At 41.6% G+C, this 18,871-nt stretch overlaps 1 protein-coding gene and 1 pseudogene across 1 annotated transcript in view; one reads left to right on the top strand and one right to left on the bottom strand.

Moving 5' to 3' along the window:
* Positions 1-271: 271 nt before the first annotated feature.
* The window catches only part of SLC35F2 (solute carrier family 35 member F2), a 52,548-nt gene continuing 33,948 nt past the window's right edge, over positions 272-18,871 (top strand). The window contains exon 1 of the mRNA XM_054592575.1: positions 272-396. Within this exon, the coding sequence (XP_054448550.1) occupies positions 287-396 (110 nt within the window). The 5' untranslated portion in view covers positions 272-286. The remainder of the gene's footprint in view (positions 397-18,871) is intronic.
* Positions 459-17,348, bottom strand: LOC129086071 (60 kDa heat shock protein, mitochondrial-like; annotated as a pseudogene).

Here is an 18,871-nt window from a genome sequence, read left to right as displayed (position 1 = left end):
CTCGACAGCTAAGGCGGAAAAAAAAAAGTGCCCTTTCTCCTCCCGCTCCCTCGGAGGTGCCAGGTTATAATCTGCAAATGTATGCTTGTCTGGCCCTAGGGGCTTGACAGTTAATGATTTGCCGCAGAAGGAGCCTGCTGGAGAAGCCAGAGAGAGGACAGAGCGAGCGCGGGAGCGCGGGTACTGGAGCCGATCTGATTCCCCGCCGGCGCACAGGCGCCGCCTCCCGTCTTCCGGGCCCCAGCACTTCGGGGGGTTCCGGGCGCTGGAGACCGCAGGCGCCCCTATGGAGGTAACCTCGCCGGCGGGACGCGGCGCCCCACCGCCGCAGGCGCAGGGAGCGAGGGGCCCGGTTGCCAGCCTGCTGCGCAGGATAAAAGGCAAACTCTTCACCTGGTGAGTGGAAGGGGCGACGGGAGCGGGCGGGAGCGCCACAGAGCTGCGGCCCTGGGTCCCGCTCACACGTGGCTGCGGAGCACTCGGTCGGCAGCGAGGGAGAGGCGGCGGCGCTCGGACTTTGGAGCTGGTTCAGGCGACTCAACATGTGCGCCAGAGATGGAGCTCTTTACCTGGCTTTGTGAAGCGCTTGGGGATCCTCCCTTGGCCCCTTCTTAGAAATCGGGGGCATGTATATCAGAAGATTGTGGGGGAATTCACTCTGTTGGCACTGTCAGATCGGTCCCCGGTGGCCAACCAAAGGGGACGTGGGATGTGGGGAGTCCCCAGGGATGCTGTGAAGGAGGGGTGCCTACCCTTGGGTTTGGCAGGTGAGTGAGCTCCTCCTCTTGGCCCCAGCGTCCGCGTTCCTTTTGCAGCCGAGCCTGTCCGACAGGGCCCGGGATTCTCCCCTAACAAATGAGTTCACCCAAGCGAGAAATCTGGGTTAAGTTTTGTGGTGCCACCCGGACATAGTCTAGAGCCTACCTCCTTCCTGGGCCTGGGGCCTGAGCGAGGCTACATGGCCACCTTCAGGCTGTGGTCCACGGAAGCCTTCTGCTAGTGTCACTGTGCTCTGTGGGAAATAGAAATGTGCTTAAGGGATTGATAGCGATTCTGGGACAGAGAAAGCATTTCTGAGGCTACTGGAGGGCTTGCATTCTGGAAATAGAAATAACCCAGGATCTAAATAATGAAAGCCAACGTCTATTGAGCATTCACTCTGTCAAGTCCTGTGCTTAGTTAGCAATTTAAAAGGTTAATACCAACTAATCCTTATCACTTCATTTACACCCACTTTGCAGATGGAGAAATAAACAAGGCTAAGCAATTTGCCTAAGGCCATGAGATGACCTATGAGGAATGGTGCCTTTCAAGCCCCAGTTCAAACTGCACTTTAACCAGGCCTGCCCACCGCTACTTCTCATGACACAGGCATTTGATTTTTTTCAGATTAACAAGGAGAATTTCTCTTAAAGATTGTGAAAACTATGTCCTGAAAAGCCATACCATTTTCAAAACTAGATCAATAATGGTGTATGTATATTTGTCGTGTATAAATAAGCATAGTGTTAAATAGATGGATGTGTTTAAAGGGGAAAGTTGACCAAAATCACCTGTCATGCAGCTATATAAGTCCTGATAAATTTAACCACAAATTCTCAGTTGAGAGGCAGTGTATTGTAATGGCTAAGGCCACAGAGTTTGGATTTAAATCCTGCCTGTGCTGCTTACCTGCTGGGTGACCTTGGGCAAGTCACTTAACTTCTCTGCCTGTTTTATTTGTGAAATGGAAATATAACAGTACCAACCTTGGGGATGTTGTGAGGATTAAGTGGTTGACTACACAGGAGTGGGCAGACAGCAGGCTCATGCTATTACATATTTCATCATCCGCTCTCCATTCCTTGGTAATAGGAAAATATGGTGTTGCCCCAGGAGAGGCCAGCAGCCCTGATGTTGGGACAGTATGACAGACAATATGAGACATATATCAGGCAATATGGAAGATATCATTTTAGCAAGATGTACAAGAATTAGCATTGATTTTTTTTCTCTTAATGTTCTAATATTTTTTAATTTTAAAGGTTTCATTTATTTATTTATTTTTAGAGAGAGGGGAAGGAAGGGAAAGAGGGAAAGAAACATCAATGTGCGAGAGACACGTTAATCGGTTGCCTCTAGCATGCCCCCAATGGGGGATCTGTCTCACAACCGAGCAACTGCCCTTACCGGTAATTGAATCTGCAACCTTTCGGTTCACAGGCTGGCACTCAATTCACTGAGCCACACCAGTCAGGACTTAATGTTCTAATATTTAAAAAATCCTGATAATGTTTTACAGTTAGGAGTATCTAATAGCTTCCTAAATATGAGATTTCTGTCTCTGAACATACTTTTTTGGTACCTCTCTGGTGGATCTTTACTTTCTTCCTTGTGTGCTAGCTATGTGTGGGCATTTTATATTCCTGATTGGCAAAATCCTTAACAACAAAATTCTCTTTTTCATTCTTATTTTCCACAATCCTTAGCACACGAATGAATGAATGAATGAGGGATGACAGAGGCTTTTGAGGCTTTCTGTCCATTCTGCCACATACCCTGCTCTTTTCCCTTTATTGATGTTTATTTATTCTGAGGGTCTTGTGCTGGAGGTTTTTTATTTATTTATTTATTTATTTTGGTTGGCAGAGATCTTTACTTCATTAAGGGTGCCAGTCTTACCTCTTACAACAGTCCAGATGACAGGGGAGCCCAAATGTTAAAGATTTTAGCTTCAATCATAGTTGATAGGCTTTAAGTGATTAATGCATGTGGAAAGCTGTTATTCCAGCAACTGGAATGCATGACCCTGTGACTCCAGGGGGTCTGGAGATGGTATCTGAGCCATTGTGTTCCAGGGAGGGAATGTCTATGACGGAAAAAAAAGAAATGTTGATCAACAGATAAAGCAGTACTAGGAAAATTGCTGCAGCTCTCATCCAATTAATCTTTTTTTCCACTCTTCTTACATACTCTTTCTTCTCTTTATAAAAAGATCAGCTTGAGATGAGATTTTAAGATGTTTTTTGAGGGTAGATAACCCACTGTCTCCTGAGACTGCTGGCATCTGAATAAAGCGCCCATAAAGATTCTATCCTTGTCTCTACTTATTGGTTCTGGTAGTGATAGGCAGCATGAACTCTGACTTTTCTGGTTTGACAGATGCTTGGATTCTCGTTTGTAGTTTCTCCTGGTCTTACTCACCAATCAGAAAAGTGCAGTTTACCAGGTACCCAGTGCTCCATATAATTAATATTTTAAACTCTCAGTATTAAAACTCATCTTCTAAATTTGAGTTTAGCTCTATGAGTCTCACCAACCCTGGCCAGAGAACCATGGGGCATGGAGAGAGAGATTGGTGAGTTAGATGCGTTATTAACACATGGATAAGATATGGAGGGATAGTTTGTGACCTAACAACTCTTTTCTACTCCTTATACCAAAAGTGGGTAAGAATAGCCCTTAGCAGCTGGGTTCTAAAAACGGGAAATGTTTGGGGCCTAGAACTGGTTCTGTTTTCATTATGAGAGGGATATATTCTAGGTAACCCCAACTGCTGATATACATGCCTTACTGGCATACAGACAACTTTTCTCTATGATTAAGAACATCAGATCACTCATTCAATAAAAGCTTCTGAGTAATTAATTACTATGTGCCAGGTGTTAGGGTGGTTGGTGACCCAGGCTGTGAAAGAATTCACAAATAGAAGAAAGTGTAGAGAATAAAGTTTTTGTCCACTCTCCAAGAAAGGAGAGGTGCATGGTGTGGAGAGATATACACCAGCATTGAGGGGTTGGAGCTTTGAGCTTTTATTGGATTATAATTGGATTTAAAAAAGGAGGGGGTGTTGCTGTTGTGTGGCCCCTGGGCAGCTGGGATGTTTTAACGGAAGGAAGGCCGGAAGGCCGAAGTTTGTTCCAGTGTTATCTTCTGTCTGTGGCTGTAGGGAGGTTAGTTCTGTTCTTGCTTCCAGTAGTTTCCAGTCCTGGGAACAAACTCAGAGGAGTAAAAGGGCGGTCATGTTTAACAAGGTCATTGGCCTGCTCAGCAAACGGTGCCACAATAGCAAATGGGCCTGGCTTTGTCCTTTCACCAGGCATTAAATAATAACGAGCACTATGTATTTCCAAGTGGACTCTGCTTATAATTTTGTCCTTTGCTATTTATTGCTATCAATTCAAATGACAAATAATGTAGGAGGAGGATATGGGTTTCCAGGAATACTTGAAGATTTATTTAATTGTATACCATCTAGCAGTTTACATTGCAATACATTATTCTAATTCATATGTAAAAAGGCATATTCCTTATGATGCCTATCAAATTTATATGTCTAGCAAAAACCTTTAATTATTATTTGATACATTTACTCTTTCCCAATGAATAGATGGTAAGCTTTTTGAGGGCATAAATTTTATCCTGCTCTTTTTGTAGAACAGTACAGGACTTGTGTTCATTTATTCATTTATTCTTTCATTTGCTAAACCTTGAGTGTCTATCATGTTCTAGGTTCTTGGCTAGTTTCTGGGCTGCAAAGGTGAATAGGCTTTGGTTGCTGTTCTTAAGAGAGCTCATAGTTAAATTACCATAAGAAGTTATGATAAGTGCTTTAGAGGTGAGCCCAAAATACAGGTAGCACGAGGGCAGAGATCAAGTCCCCCCGGCTGAGGTAGGGTTGGGGAGCTCAACAGAGAAGGTGATCAGGATTTTGAAGCATGAATAAGTTTTCCAGGTGGACTAGATGAGGAAGGGCAGTCCAGTCTTGGAGGTGCTAGAGACTTTTACTCGAGAAACTGCAAGTTGCTTGGTATGAGGGGACATGGGCTTGAGGAGGAAAGAATAATAGTAGTTGGTCAATCTACACATACACTCCTTGATATTGCCTAGCAAAGGGCCTGGCCCTTTGGTTCCTCCTTTCTGTTCATTTTCCTGTTTCAAAGGTTGAGACCCAGAAATTTTTGAAGGAGTCATTCAGTGGTATTTAACTGTACAGCCCTCATCTATTTGTTCAGCAAACATCTATGGAACTCTCACTGTATGGACAGCACAATCCTCAAATGGTGTATAGCCCTGCTAAAGGTTATTATTCTGTAGCGTTATTTAAGCAAAGATGTAAATTGAGGGACTTTTTGTGGCCTGTTCAAGTGGAGGATTGGGAAACTCTAGATCATACCAGTCTCCAAAATATCTCCTCCCTTCTTCCTTTTATTTGTGTGATTATTTATTTAACATCTGCCTCTTCTACTGTACTCCAGGAGATGAAGAATCCTATTTAGTGTTTTTAAAAAATTTTTAAAGAATATTTTATTTATTTATTTTTAGAGAGGGGAAGGGAGAGAGAAAAGGGGGAGAGAAACATCAACGTGTAAGAGATACATCAAACAGTTGCCTTGAAGGCCCCCAACTGGGAACCTGGCAGGCAACCCAGGCATGTGCGCTGACTGGGAATCAAACCAGCGACCTTTCAATTTGCAGGCTGGCGCTCAATCCACTGAGCTACACCAGCCAGGGCTAGAATCCTGTTTAGTATTGATCATTCTTTGTCTACTCTGCCAAGCACAGCATCTGCCTTGCAATAGATACACAGTGAATATCAGATAATTGACTGAATGAATTCCTAATTCCAAATAGGAATTTTTATAATAGATTTCATCTCTTTTTTAAAAATAAGTTTTTTATTCAGCACTATGTGACACAGTCATGTTGTTTTATTTATCTAGTCTAGTGTTTCTCAATTGCAGCCTTACTGACAATTTGGATTGAATAATTCTTGCGATGGGGGGCTGTCCTGTACATTGTAGGATATAGCAGTACCCCTGGCCTTTACCCAGTAGGTGCCTGTATAACACTCCCTCTGACCCTTCACCTCCAAGTTGTGACAATCAAAAGTATTTCCAGATATTGTCAAATGTCTCTTTAGGGGACAAAATCAGCCCCGGTTGAGAACCACTGATCTAGCCTATTGTTTCTAACTAACTGCTCCAGACAATTCTGTGCTTCTTTGGTACTCCAGTGATGGACACCCACGTGGTTTCCAGCTCCCAGTGCTACGGGACAGGGGCCTAGCAGGAGCAGGTTTGCTTAGGGATGGCTGGTAGTGTATGGGTTCTTAACTTCGTGTAGGAAAGATTTCACCACACAAGTGCATGTGATTATGAGGCTACATTTATTAAAGCTGGGAACAGTAGAAAAAGAGAAGGGCTTAGCATGGAAGTAGCAACAGGAGACCCTCGGCTAGGCTGCTTTTGTTCCCTGGGAGGTCCGAGAAAAGGGGTCCTTGGAGACAGGCTCAGGGTGTTAGCCCAGGAGGAGCTGCCACTGCCTGTGGCTCCCCTGGCTGCAATTCTCATGGAGACCCTTAGAGTTTAGGAGATGCACGCCTGTGGGGGGAGAAAAGAGGGAAGGGAAAGGTGCAGGTGTGCTCCCCAGAGGGAGAATGTGCATACATGATAGGTCCTTGGTCTTGAGGGGTCATCTCTGTCTTGCAGGTAGGAATCTTAGGGGAGGTCTCAGGGGAGGGCTTCAGCAAAATATTCATTAGTTTTATAGGTGTGCCCTTTCAGGGTCATGGTCTCCACTGATTGGTCAGTGCCAGGGTAGTCATTGTAGTTGGTCCTGGTGTAGCCCATCTGATTCTGCTGCTTTTCTGGGCCTGAAACTGCAATACAACAGAAGCCTTGACGTTATCTCTAGGGAGGAGACCCTTTGTATCTGGCTGTAAATTGTTCGGCCAGTTTATTTAGCTATCCATCTCAGTTTCCCCATTCTACTTGCCAAGAAATTTTTCTAGCCTCTTACTATCCTGCTGCACCAGCCTCCAACAAACAACACTGTGATGAGCATTCTCATACACGTCCCTTTATATCCTGGGGAAGAGCCAGTGGCCAGGCCCAGTTCTGAGTCCCTCCAGGCAACTTTAAGTAGAAGGGAGGGATGAACCCTAGGATGGAGAACCACTGTTGATCGCATTGTTCAGTGCCCCTTCACCAGGCTATGCTATATGACAGTGGCTTTATCCTCAGCTGCTCTGGAAGAAGAAAGAGGAGGCATTCTCTCTAGGGTTTAGCTTATTAGCCTCAGGAGCTTGGAGGGGGTGGGCGGATTCCTGGCTGGACAACCTGAACCTTTTTATTAACTTCTCAACACAGCAAAGAGTTGTTAAAGGGACCATTAGTAATTGTCCCCATGGAACATAGGGGAGAGGTAAGGGGGGGACTTGAAAAGCTTTTTTTCCAACCTACCCTCCACTGGGTCTTGGGCTGTTCTCTGCCCCAGGCCATAGTCCTGTTCCCTCTACCACCCAGACCAGTTCTCAACAACTTGGGTTATTCCTGCTTACCTCTGCTCCTTTCTTCTGGTTAATTTGGAGGAAGATGAAATGGCTACCAGTGCTTATTCCCCATCTCTACAGCACTTCTAGAACATTTTGGAATTCACCACCCCCCATCCCTACTGTCACTATTGCAATTCAGGCTTTTATGATCTCTCATTGGACTCTTGTCACAGCTTCCCTCCATGCCTCAGAATCATCTCATTAACTGGGAATCAGAGTGATGCCAAATAAAAGTACGGGGTAGCAAAAGCAGCCATCAAATGATAATTCACCCTGAATGGCACATCCTAGTCACATTTCATCAGTCCTTAGACAATCCTATGAAAATAGTTTTCTTAGTTCCTTTGACAGCTGGTAGGAATACGCTCTAAGGCACGAGGCTGGTAATAGGCTAAGCTGAGACAGTTCATTGACCAGACCCATTTTACTCTTTCAGAAATCTTACTGCTTCTTGTTCAGGTTAAAGCATTTCAGCTTCCTCCCATCACTTGTGCCAGTGGTTTGCTAACTGGGGGAGCTCTCTGGGTTTCCTGGAGGTTCCTCAGGGTCCATTATGGGGGCAAGTTGGGAAATAGTTGCTAATGAGCTTTTGGGCTGGCTTCTGGCACCCACTGGACCTGTTGCTTTGCCTGTTTTCATTTATTTATTTATTTATTTATTTATTTATTTATTTAACTTTAAACAAATTTTTATTACACAAAGGTCACATAATTGGATATTTCTCTACTTTGTACACAATTCTTACTCTCCACAGAAAGGCTGCTTAACTTCTCATCAGGTGATGGCAAGCACTAAAATCCTGATTTTAACAGAATAGTAGTAAAAATACCTCAGTGATTTAAGTTGAAAGCAGTACATTGATACATGGCTCTTGCACTTAGTTACCAGGAATGTACAATGTATTTTTATTAAAAAATACAAAATAAAATAAAATACAAAATAAATTATCTGTAGGCACAGACAATGATAGCAGTAAACCATTGTATGTTGTCAACTGAAACCAGTAACTGATGGTTATAATGATTTTCTTAAACATCAGCCAGCCTTTTCTTTAGTCATTTCCTTTAACTGACTTCTCTGAAGTTATAGGTAAGGAGCACTGCCTTGAGCTTCCTCTCACCGTTCTCATTAATAATGGTAAAGCACTATTCCATGATGAGGACACGCCACCTTCCATGCCGCCTCCCATTCCAACCATCCCGCCCATCCCAGGGTCTTTCTCTTCTTTAGGAATTTCTGTGACTACAACTTCTGCTGTTGTTAACAGAGAGGCCACTCCAGCAACATCCAATAAAGCTGTTCTTACAACCTTAGTTGGATCAAAGATTCCTTTTTCCACCATACTCACAAAATCTCCAAGCATAGAGTCATAACCAACTTCTGAGGAACTCTGCATAATTTTCTCAACTATCAATGATCCCTCAACACCCGCATTTTTAGCAATGGTCATTGCAGGAATTCTGAGTGCTTTTTAAATAATTTCTATACCAATTTTTTTATCTTCATTAGTTGGAGTTAATGAGTCCAAGTCTGGAATGCACCGAAGCAGGGCACAACCCCCTCCCAGAACAATGCCTTCCTCCACAGCAGCTCATGTAGCATTGAGGGCATCTGCTACTCAGTCTTTCTTTTCATTCACTTCAACAACTTGTCCAAACCAACCTTCAGCACAGCTACTCCATCTGAGAATTTTGCTAGACATTCATTTAGTTTTTCCTTTTCATATTCACTAGTTGTGATATCTAACTGCTCGATGATTTCTTGAATACATTTTTTCAATTTGAGCCTTGTCACCTTTTCCTTTCAAGAGCATGGCATCATCTTTGGTCTCAATGATCTCTCCAACTTTTCCTAAGTTATGAGGCTGAACATCTTCAAGATTTAGAGTTAATCCTTCTTTTCCAAACACTGCACCACCAGTAGCAATAGCCATGTCTTTAAGCTGGTTCTTTCTGTTGTCACCAAAACCTGGAGCTTAACTACTACAACTTGAAGACCAACTTTTAGCCTATTCAAAACAAGTGTACTTAGAGCTTCTCCATCAGCATCTTCAGCTATTTTGACGAAGGGCTTATGGTGAGAATTGGCTTTGCCTGTTTTATAATTAGACTTTTATGCAGGATGTTGAAGAAAGAGGTCTGCTGCTAAAACAAGTCTGAGAGCCACCAATTCCTGGATCCAGCTCAAGCTGTGGCTGTTGCTACTGCTTCTGGCTGTTGTTGTTGTTCCCCTTCCCCTCTTTACACCCTCTCTTCCCCTCCCTGCTTCTTCTCCTTTACCTGAACACAATTATCGTTTTAGTGGTTTTTATCATGGTAAAATATATTTAACACAAAATTTACCATTTTAATTATTTTATTTTATTTATTTTTAAAAATTTTTATTTATTGATTTTAGAGAGAGGGGAAGGAAGAGCAACACTGACTAGTTGTTCCACTTATTCATGCATTCATTGGTTGATTCTTGTATGTGCCCTGCCTGACTAGGGATTGGACCCACAACCTCAGAGTATCAGGATGATGCTCTCACCAACTGAACTATCCAGCCAGGGCCATTTTAATCACTTAAAAGTGTATAATTAGTGACATTAAATATATTTACAATGTTGTGAAATCATCACTACTCTCCATTTCCAGAACTCGTTCATCATCCCAAATAGAAACTCTGTCCCTTTTAAACACTAATTCTGCATCCCCTTCTCCACTTAGCCCCTGGTCACTACCATTCTACTGGATGTAGGTCCTTAGCATTCATGACTTTGGATATGTCTTTCCAGCCCCTTTTTTTGCCTGTAAGGTTTCTTTTGAGAAATCAGCTGATAGTCTTATGGGAACTCCTTTGTAGGTAACTGTCTCCTTTTATCTTGCTGCTTTTAAGATTTTCTCTGTTTCTTTAATCTTGGGCAATGTGATTATGATGTGTCTTGGTATGTGCTTCCTTGGGTCCAACTACTTTGGGACACTCTGAGCTTCCTGGACTTCTTAGAAGTCTGTTTCCTTTGCCAGGTTGGCGAAGTTCTTCTTCATTATTTTTTTCAGATAAGTTTTCAATTTCTTTCTCTTCCTCTTCTCCTTCTGGCAACCCTATGATCTGGATGTTGGAACATGTAAAGTTGTCCCAGAGTTTCCTAAGTCTCTCCTCATTTTTTTGAATTCTTGTTTCTTCATTCTGTTCTGGTTGAATGTTTATCTCTTCCTTCTGCTCCAAATCATTGATTTGAGTCCCAGTTTCTTTCCCTTCACTGTCGCTTCCCTGTATATTTTTCTTTATTTCACTTTGCATAGCCTTCACTTTTTCCTCTATTTTGCGTCCACACTCAACCATTTCTGTTAGCATCCTGATTACCAGTGTTTTGAACTGTGCATCTGATAGGTCGTCTATCTCTTCATTGTTTAGTTGTATTTTTTTCTGGTGTTTTGATCTGTCCTCCTATATGGGCCTTATTTCTTTTTCTCAGTGCACCTGTTATGTTGGGAGCGGCGGAGCCTTAGGTATTCACCAAGGCAGAGCAACTCATGTTGCTGTGTGTGGCACAGTATGTAGCAGAGGGGTCTGAGAGGGAACAGTGCTGCTTGGTTGGCCGTCCCCACTTTGAGTCACCTCCCCTGCTACCCATAAGCAAACTGGACCCTTTTGGTGCTGATTCCTGAGTGGCTGGGTTTGTGTACATTCTAGGACGCTGCGGGTCTCTCCAATGAACTCTCCTGTGAGGCTGCGAGTTTCTTCCACTACTGCAAGCCCCATAGGTTTTTATAGCCAAAGGTTTTAAGGCTTTATTTTCCCCTTCTAGAACCCTGGGTGGCATGGTCTATCTTGCTCTCCTTGTTGTTCTTCCCGGTTTATCCACACACAAATGTAGGACTGCCCAGTCCATCAGCCGCCGCCTTGCCCACCCAGTCCTCTAGCCTTGCAGTGAGTCCTCTCTGCCCTGGCTGCTCATCTCCACCCCTCTGACCGTCTGGATGGATGTTTCTTCTTTGGCTTCTTGGTTGTCGGACTTCCATACACTTCAGTTTTCTGGCAGTCTGGTTATTTTTTGTTTTTAAATTTTTTGTTATCCTTTTTTTGGTTGTGCAAGGAGGCAAAGTGTATCTACTTATACCTCCATCTTGGCTGGAAGTCCTTGCTCTTTTTTTTTTTTTGTATGGTTTTTATACTTCTGTATTTCTAAATATGTTTTTATCATCATTTTTTACTTTATTGAAAGGATATTTTGCTGTATGTAATATATTGGGATTTATTCTGCCCCCATATCATATTGCTAAGATTCATTTGTATTGTTGCCAGATGCTACAAAATACTGATTTTGGCGCTATATAATATTCCTGTGCAATATACCACACTTTATTTATTCATTCTGTTGATGGGCATCTGGGATTTTTGCAGATTTTTGCTGTACTGAACAGGACTTCTAGAAATATTCTTTTACATGTCTTCTATGGATCATGTGTAAGAGCTTCCTTTATACACATGCATTCATGTTACATACATCTAGGAGACAAAGTGCTGAATTGTAGTGTATGTGACTGTTCAGCTTCATAAAATAATGCCAAACAGTTTTTCCAAATTGGTTGTACAATTTACACTCCCACCAGAGAAGTATGAAATAAACATCTTTTCTAACACTGAGTATTATCAGGCTTTTACAATTTGACATGAGTGTAAAAGAGTATTTCTTAGTTTGCATATCCCTAATAACTAATGAAGTTGGGTCTCTATGATATTCGCTGGCCTATGTGTTTGCACTTCTGTGAAATACCCATATTACTTGTGAAATACATGGATTTTAAAGGTAACACCTGGGAGTTGAAAAAGTGGGGCTTGCATCAGGTTACCCACTATTTAATGTTCACTTACTTCTCACCTAATAGTGGCAGTACAGTTGAAAAGTTTGAGAGTAGTTGAGAATTATCCAGATTGAATTAGAGCAGCCAAAGCTGACTAAGGAGGGGAAAGAGTTTTTCTGGTTTGAGGCCTGTGGAGTGTTGAATGGCTAACATGACTCACCGGAAATCTCCGTTAGGCCTGTTTCCTACGCCAGCTTATTTCCCAGGAACTTTCTTGCTCAGGCTTAGAGTCCTGTTTTCCTCTGGTTTCTGGGTGGTGTTTGATGGGCATATTAGTTTGGTTGTTGGCAGAGAAATTCTTTGTACCACTGGAATAGGTTAAAAAGATTTATTACTTTACAGAATTCAAGGAGAGTTTAAGTGCCAAACCACAGAGAGCAAGAGCAGCTGGAGCCAGGAACCCAAACCACACCAGATTCTCTATGTGCTTTGCTTTCACTGTTGAGTTCAGTCTTCTGACTGCAGACCAGTTGATTATCTTCATCAGAGGGTTACATTTTTTAATTTATTTTTTTCTTTTTTTAAAAAAGATTTTTTTAAAATTTATTTTTAGAGAGAAGGGAAGGGAGGGAGAGAAATATCGATGTAAGAGATATACATTGACCAGTTACCTCTTGTTCACCCACCAACTGGGGACAACCCAGCCATGTTCCCTGACTGAGAATCAAAACAGTGACCTTTTGGTTCACAGGCTGGCACCCAGTCCACTGAGCCATATCAGCCAGGGCACATTTTTTACAGTTTAAGCCATACAGAAAACAAACGAACACAAACAAAATCCTCAAGTTTTGAAACTGTATTTTGTTTTGGTAATCCACAAGGAAGTTCATTTAGATATCACAATAGTTAAAAAAAAATAGTCCTTCAAAACATCCTCTTCACCCTCAATGGGCAGGCTGTATTAGGAATTTAAAATGTTATGGGCATAAATCCCAATTGGGTAGCTTGGTTGGTTACCAGTAAACCAAGGCTGTGGGTTCAATCCTGTGGTCAGGGTACAAAGAAGAATCAATCAATAAGTGCATAAATCAGCAGAACAACAAATCCATGTTTTTCTCTCCCAAATCAATAAAAAATTTTTAAGAAATTTATGGACATGTCTCCTTGTCTGCCTTTTGAGAGCCGGGTTACTGTGTTCTCATTGGCTCGGTGCCAGACTGGGGTTGGGAGAGAGAGAGCTGTATCACAGAGCTGTATATTCTCATCATCCAGACTCTTGAAACATCAGTGCACTCATTATCCAATACTAGTCCCATCCTTCCCAATATCTACCCTTCCCTCACCCATATACCCACCTTGTCAGCCCTTCTGGAGCTCCTGTTCCTGGCTTTTGAGGTGTGTTCACATTGGTGTCCCTCTTAGAATTTTCACAGAAGAGTCCTAGAGGTAGAGGTCACATTCTTCACATATTGCTCATAGTTTAGTGTAGATCCTCCCTCCGTTCTTTGACGTGTATCAAAGGAGAATAGGTGATTTGAAAATGTTTCACCTTTTCTCATTATGATGATCAAAAATCAGAGGACAAATTAGAAAAAGAAAAAAAAAGAAAAGCAAAAAATAAAATACAAAAACAAAAACAAGACAAAAAATCAGAGGACAGAGGGAGAATGTCATAAATAGATTTTATGTTCTCTCAATTTCATTAGAACACTCCTTATTAAAATAATTAATTGTAGCACATACTCATATGGGTTTTGGTTGTCAGTGCCCATTGTTAGAGATGCAGGATAATTTGTATCAGTTGATCTCCCTGCATAGTATCATAATCCTCAATATTATGTAGTCTGTCCAGAAAACATACAGCCATGTACTATGAAAAACAGACATTTATTGAAGAAGATACAAGAAACATTGTACATAGGACAATGATGTCTTCGCCCCCTTCAAAGTAGACACATTGGGACCTCACACAGTTCTCCCAGCATTTTTTCCACTGTTCAAAATTGCAAAATCCTTTGCTGGAATCGCCATCAGCTTCCCCACCATATTTTCCTGAATCTCATCTATGGTCTAAATCTCTTCCCTTTCAAAGGTGATTTGGGAAAAGCCAGAAATCACAGGGTGCCAAATTTGGTTCATTGGTAGCAGTTTGAATCAAGTCATTAACAACTGCAGCGCAATGTTCCTTCTGCTCTGGTAGCAGAAGCCGGAACAAATTTTGACACGTGTCATGACACGTTTCATGCTAAGATCCTGCGTCAAAATCTTGGACACAGTAGTTTTGGGAATCCCCAGATCAGCTTCTAATTCTCACACTGTCAGTCACTGATCTTTGTTGATTGCAGCCCACACATTTTCCACATTCTCAGGTGTTCTGCTTATTGTAAGCCTTCCAGCACATGGATCGCTTTCAACAGATTCTCAACCAACTTTGAAGCATTTGTGCCACATTTTTATTTGCACTGCACTCATTGCATCGTCCCCGAAAGCTTTCTCAATCATCCGAATAGTTTCCTCAGAGGAATGTTCAAACTTAATGCAAAATTTGATGGAGATTTGCTTGCTCTCCTTGCTTAGTCATTTTGAATGCGATGGCCACACAGTACACATGCTCACTCAATGGCCTCTACTGCCCCCACTGACTAGTACAGAGAGGTTGTTAATGTTCATGCAAGCATAGTCCAGTCTACTCTCCTTAGCTGCCAGGTTTCATCGATCTTGTGCAAACCATTCTTGTTATATTAACAATGGCTGGACTTTTTCAGTACAGACCGTGTGTGTGTGTGTGTGTGTGTGTGTGTGTGTGTAGAAGGCAATATGTAGAATTGGATAAACATTAATTTTCTGACCTTAGACAAACTGTTTAACTTCTCTGAACACCTGAAACTCAGTTTCTCACCAGTACAGTTATAATTTCTATCTCACAAGAGTTTTTGTGAGATTTAAATGAAACAACATAGAGTGGGGCAAAAGTAGGTTTATAGTTGTATGTTAAACACAGTTTATTCTTATATTATTTATTAATTGTATTTTTTTCATACAAACAACTGTAAACCTACTTTTGTCCCACTCTGTGTATAAGCACTTAATATGGCACCGGGCACTGTTATTTTTATTAAACCACCTCACTTTTGTTAGGATAATAAGAAAAGTGTTTTGAGCCTCTAAAGGTACAAGTAGTGTACTTCCAACATAACAGTGATTATGGGACACACTAGTTGAGTTGCTCTCCAGGTTCTGTCATTTGCTACCTGGGTGATAATGGGCAAGTTGGCTACCGTCTCTGTGCCTTAAGTGTCTTTACCTATAAATAGCAATAATAATAGTACCTACATCATAGGATTGTTGGAAGGATTGAAGGAATTAGGACCATGAAATCATGAAATGGTTAGAACACGGCTTGGTACATAGTGTGCACTCAGTAAGTGTAGGTATTCTTATTGTTCATAATAATAGTAACAGTAATAATAGGAATAGTAATAACAGTAACAACAATAATAATAACAGTACTAGATATTGTGTCAATATGTATATAAGGGAGAGAGCACAAAAATATCCACGACATAGTTTCTGTATTTATAATCTAGTAAAGCAAACACAACAGACATATGAAACACTACAGGCAGAATATGGAAAATGGAGAAAGAAGGTTACAACACAAATGCCATAGAAATTGAGAGGTCATCATTCTGGAATTTTGGTGCCTTTCTTATTATTTTTCTTCCCACGGTAATTTTATTTTCTTGGCATAGTGGAATGGAAAGAATGGCTTTAGAGTTTTATTTGGATTTTAAGTCAGTGCTGCTATTTATTTACCATATGAATTTGGTTAAAAGACTTGAACTTTGGCAAAATGATATCTACATTTTAGTGTTGTATGAAAATCCAACAGATCAATATACGAGGTCTGTCCAGAAAAAGTCCAGCCATTGTTAATATAATGAGAATGGTTTGTGCAGCATCAGTGTAATCTGGCAGCTAAGGAGAGTGGATTGGAATGTACATGTGTGAACAATGACAACTTCAGTATACTAGTCAGTGGGGGTGGTATACGCCATTGAGTGAGTGTGTGTACTGTGTGGCCATCACATTCAAAATGACTGAGTGAGTAGAGCAATGAATCTGCATCAAATTTTGCATTAAGCTTGAACATTCCTATGAGGAAACTATTTGAATGATGCAGAAAGCCACAGCTATGGGCAGCTGGCGATTGGCAGCTTCAGCAAGGCAATGTGCCTGCTCGTGCATCATGTTTCATGCATTTTTTTGACAAAATATCAAATCATCCAAGCTGTGCAGCTCCCTACAGCCCAGATTTGGCGCTCTGCGTCTTCTGGCTTTTCCCAAAACTAAAATCGCCTTGAAAGGGAAGAGATTGTAGACTGTTGGTGAGAAAAATACGATGGGGCAGCTGATGGTGACTGGGAGAACTGTGTGAGGTCCGAAGGTATGTACTTTGAAGGGGACTGAGGCATCATTGTTCTGTGTACAATGTTTCTTGTATTTTGCGTCTTCTTCAATAAATGTCTCTTTTTCATATTGCATGGCTGGATACCTTCTGGACAGAACTCGTATGTAAGAGCATAGTTCAGTGACTGGCACTTGCCTCTCTTTTATTGTATAGAGGGTTTCCCCTGTATTCTTGACTATCTAAGAGTCATGTAGGGCATAATATATAACGAAAAATAACAGGGTTTACAGTTTTTACTTCTGTTGGTTTACCTAAAACTATTCCTATAGTTTCTGGCTTGATGGCGTGATTTTATTTTCCTGCCTTGGAAATGATGAGAGTGTTTTAATCCAGAATAGCTCCCTATCAGCTCTGTCTGCAGCTATTTAATAGATTCTGCTCATTTGATGTGATTATCTCATTACTAAGGAAAATCATTTAGATGAATGTAAATAGCTGTAGCTTTATGATTCAAGTATTGTTTTAAAGTATCATAAGCATTGTTGGCTTAGTTTATTAGTTTCTATTGCTGGCATAACAAACTAACACAAATGTACAAGCTGAGAACAACACAGATCTATTATTTTACAGTTCTGTACTGCAGAGATCTGACACAGGTCTCACTGGACTAAAATCAAGGAGTCAGCAAGTAGTGTTCTTTGCTGGAGGCTATGGGGGGATTGGGTTTCCTTGCCTTGCACAGCTCCTAGAGTTTACCTGCATTCCCTGGCTTGTGCCCTTCTTCCACCTTCAAAGCCAGTGATGTATCTCTCTGACTCTTTTCATGTGGGCACATCTCCCTTTGATACAGTTTGGAGATTGCCCTTTTAGATTGGGTTTACCTGGATAATCCAAGATAACCTCCCCATTTCAAGGTACTTAACCATAATCACATCTACAAAGTCCCTTTTGCCATGTAAAAGGAAAACACCAATTTATACTCAATACTTTTGACAAATGTATGGGTTTTTTTCTTAAATCGATCAATTCTCCAACTCTCCAGACAAACTGAATATCTTATGATTCAGTTATAACACTGATTACCTGGAGTTAGCACAGACCCTGCAGGTTAAGTAAAGGGCTCAGTCCCACAAGATTGTCCTCTTCCCCCAACTCCCATTTCAGACACCAGTTTCAAGTCCCAGGTTGTCACCTCATACTTCTGATCGTCCAGGAGCCAAGACTGAGATATACATTATCTTTATATATCACAATACACACCATGTAAGGTGACCTATTCACAGGTTCCAGGGGACTGAGATGTGGACACTTTTGGGGAACCATGATTCTGCTTACTGCATTTGGTGATACGATCTTAAAAAGGTTCCAATAAAAAAAATAGCTTTACAGCACAAAGACCACTTGGATACTGGTAAAAATGTAAGCGATAATTCATAAAATGTCAAGGAAACCTTTTCTCCTCTAACCCACGACCTTTTATACATGGTTAGTGTTTGAAATAGTCAATCAAAAAAATGCTCTGCTCTTTTCCAGTTGTACCACAGGTTTGGAAGAGACTTGGTGGCTGTTCATTCCTGTAAATGAGTTGTATCTACAGACTTGAGTCACGCAGGAGAAATCACAACACTGTTCCCTCTGCTGGGACAGCACGGCAACTGCCATTCCCTTTCTCTTGACCTGAGCAACTTATCTTCATTCCTCAAGTCTCCCATGAAATATCACTTCATGAGTAAAGCCTTTCAGGAAATCTCAGATTAAGTTAGGTCCCATCCTAATCCTTTCTTTACTGTTTTTCTTAACCATAATGTGAATTCCATGAAGACAGGGGCTCCATCCATTATTTCTCTATCTTCCCATAGCCTGACACAGTGTCAGGAATCTGCCAGGTACTAGAAAAATATTTCCTGACTGGAACTGGGTACCATTAAGAAGATGGTTATAAGGGTCACTGTGGGTTGTTGAGGTTGCCTGTCAGTTTGGACTGTTTCCACTAAGCAGGCAAAGAGAACTCCCACACATTCTGGTCTCTAGGTAGAAGTCTTTGAGTGGTGTACTACTGCACAGGCTACCCCCTCTCCCGAAAAAAGACAGGTGTAAACTTGATTTGCTCATTCCTGAGCTAGATCAACTCCCTTGGACAAGGCTTCAGTTTTCCAGGTGTGCTTTGTCCGGTCTGTAGGTACGGCTACCCTCAAATACCTCAAGTGGCTCTTCTTTTTCTCTCCACACTTCTGTGTGTGTGTGTGTGTGTGTGTGAGAGAGAGAGAGAGAGAGAGAGAGAGAGAGAGAATATTTGTGTTAAGTTTCAGTAGCCTAGTAAGGCATTGAGTGCTGGCTCCTCAACTAGCACCCATTTGA

This window comes from Pteronotus mesoamericanus, unplaced genomic scaffold (genome assembly GCF_021234165.1).
Source record: "Pteronotus mesoamericanus isolate MK-2021 breed Mesoamerican mustached bat unplaced genomic scaffold, CSHL_Meso_final scaffold_36, whole genome shotgun sequence".
Lineage (NCBI taxonomy): Eukaryota > Metazoa > Chordata > Mammalia > Chiroptera > Mormoopidae > Pteronotus > Pteronotus mesoamericanus.
This window is presented reverse-complemented; position numbering and strand designations above follow the sequence as displayed.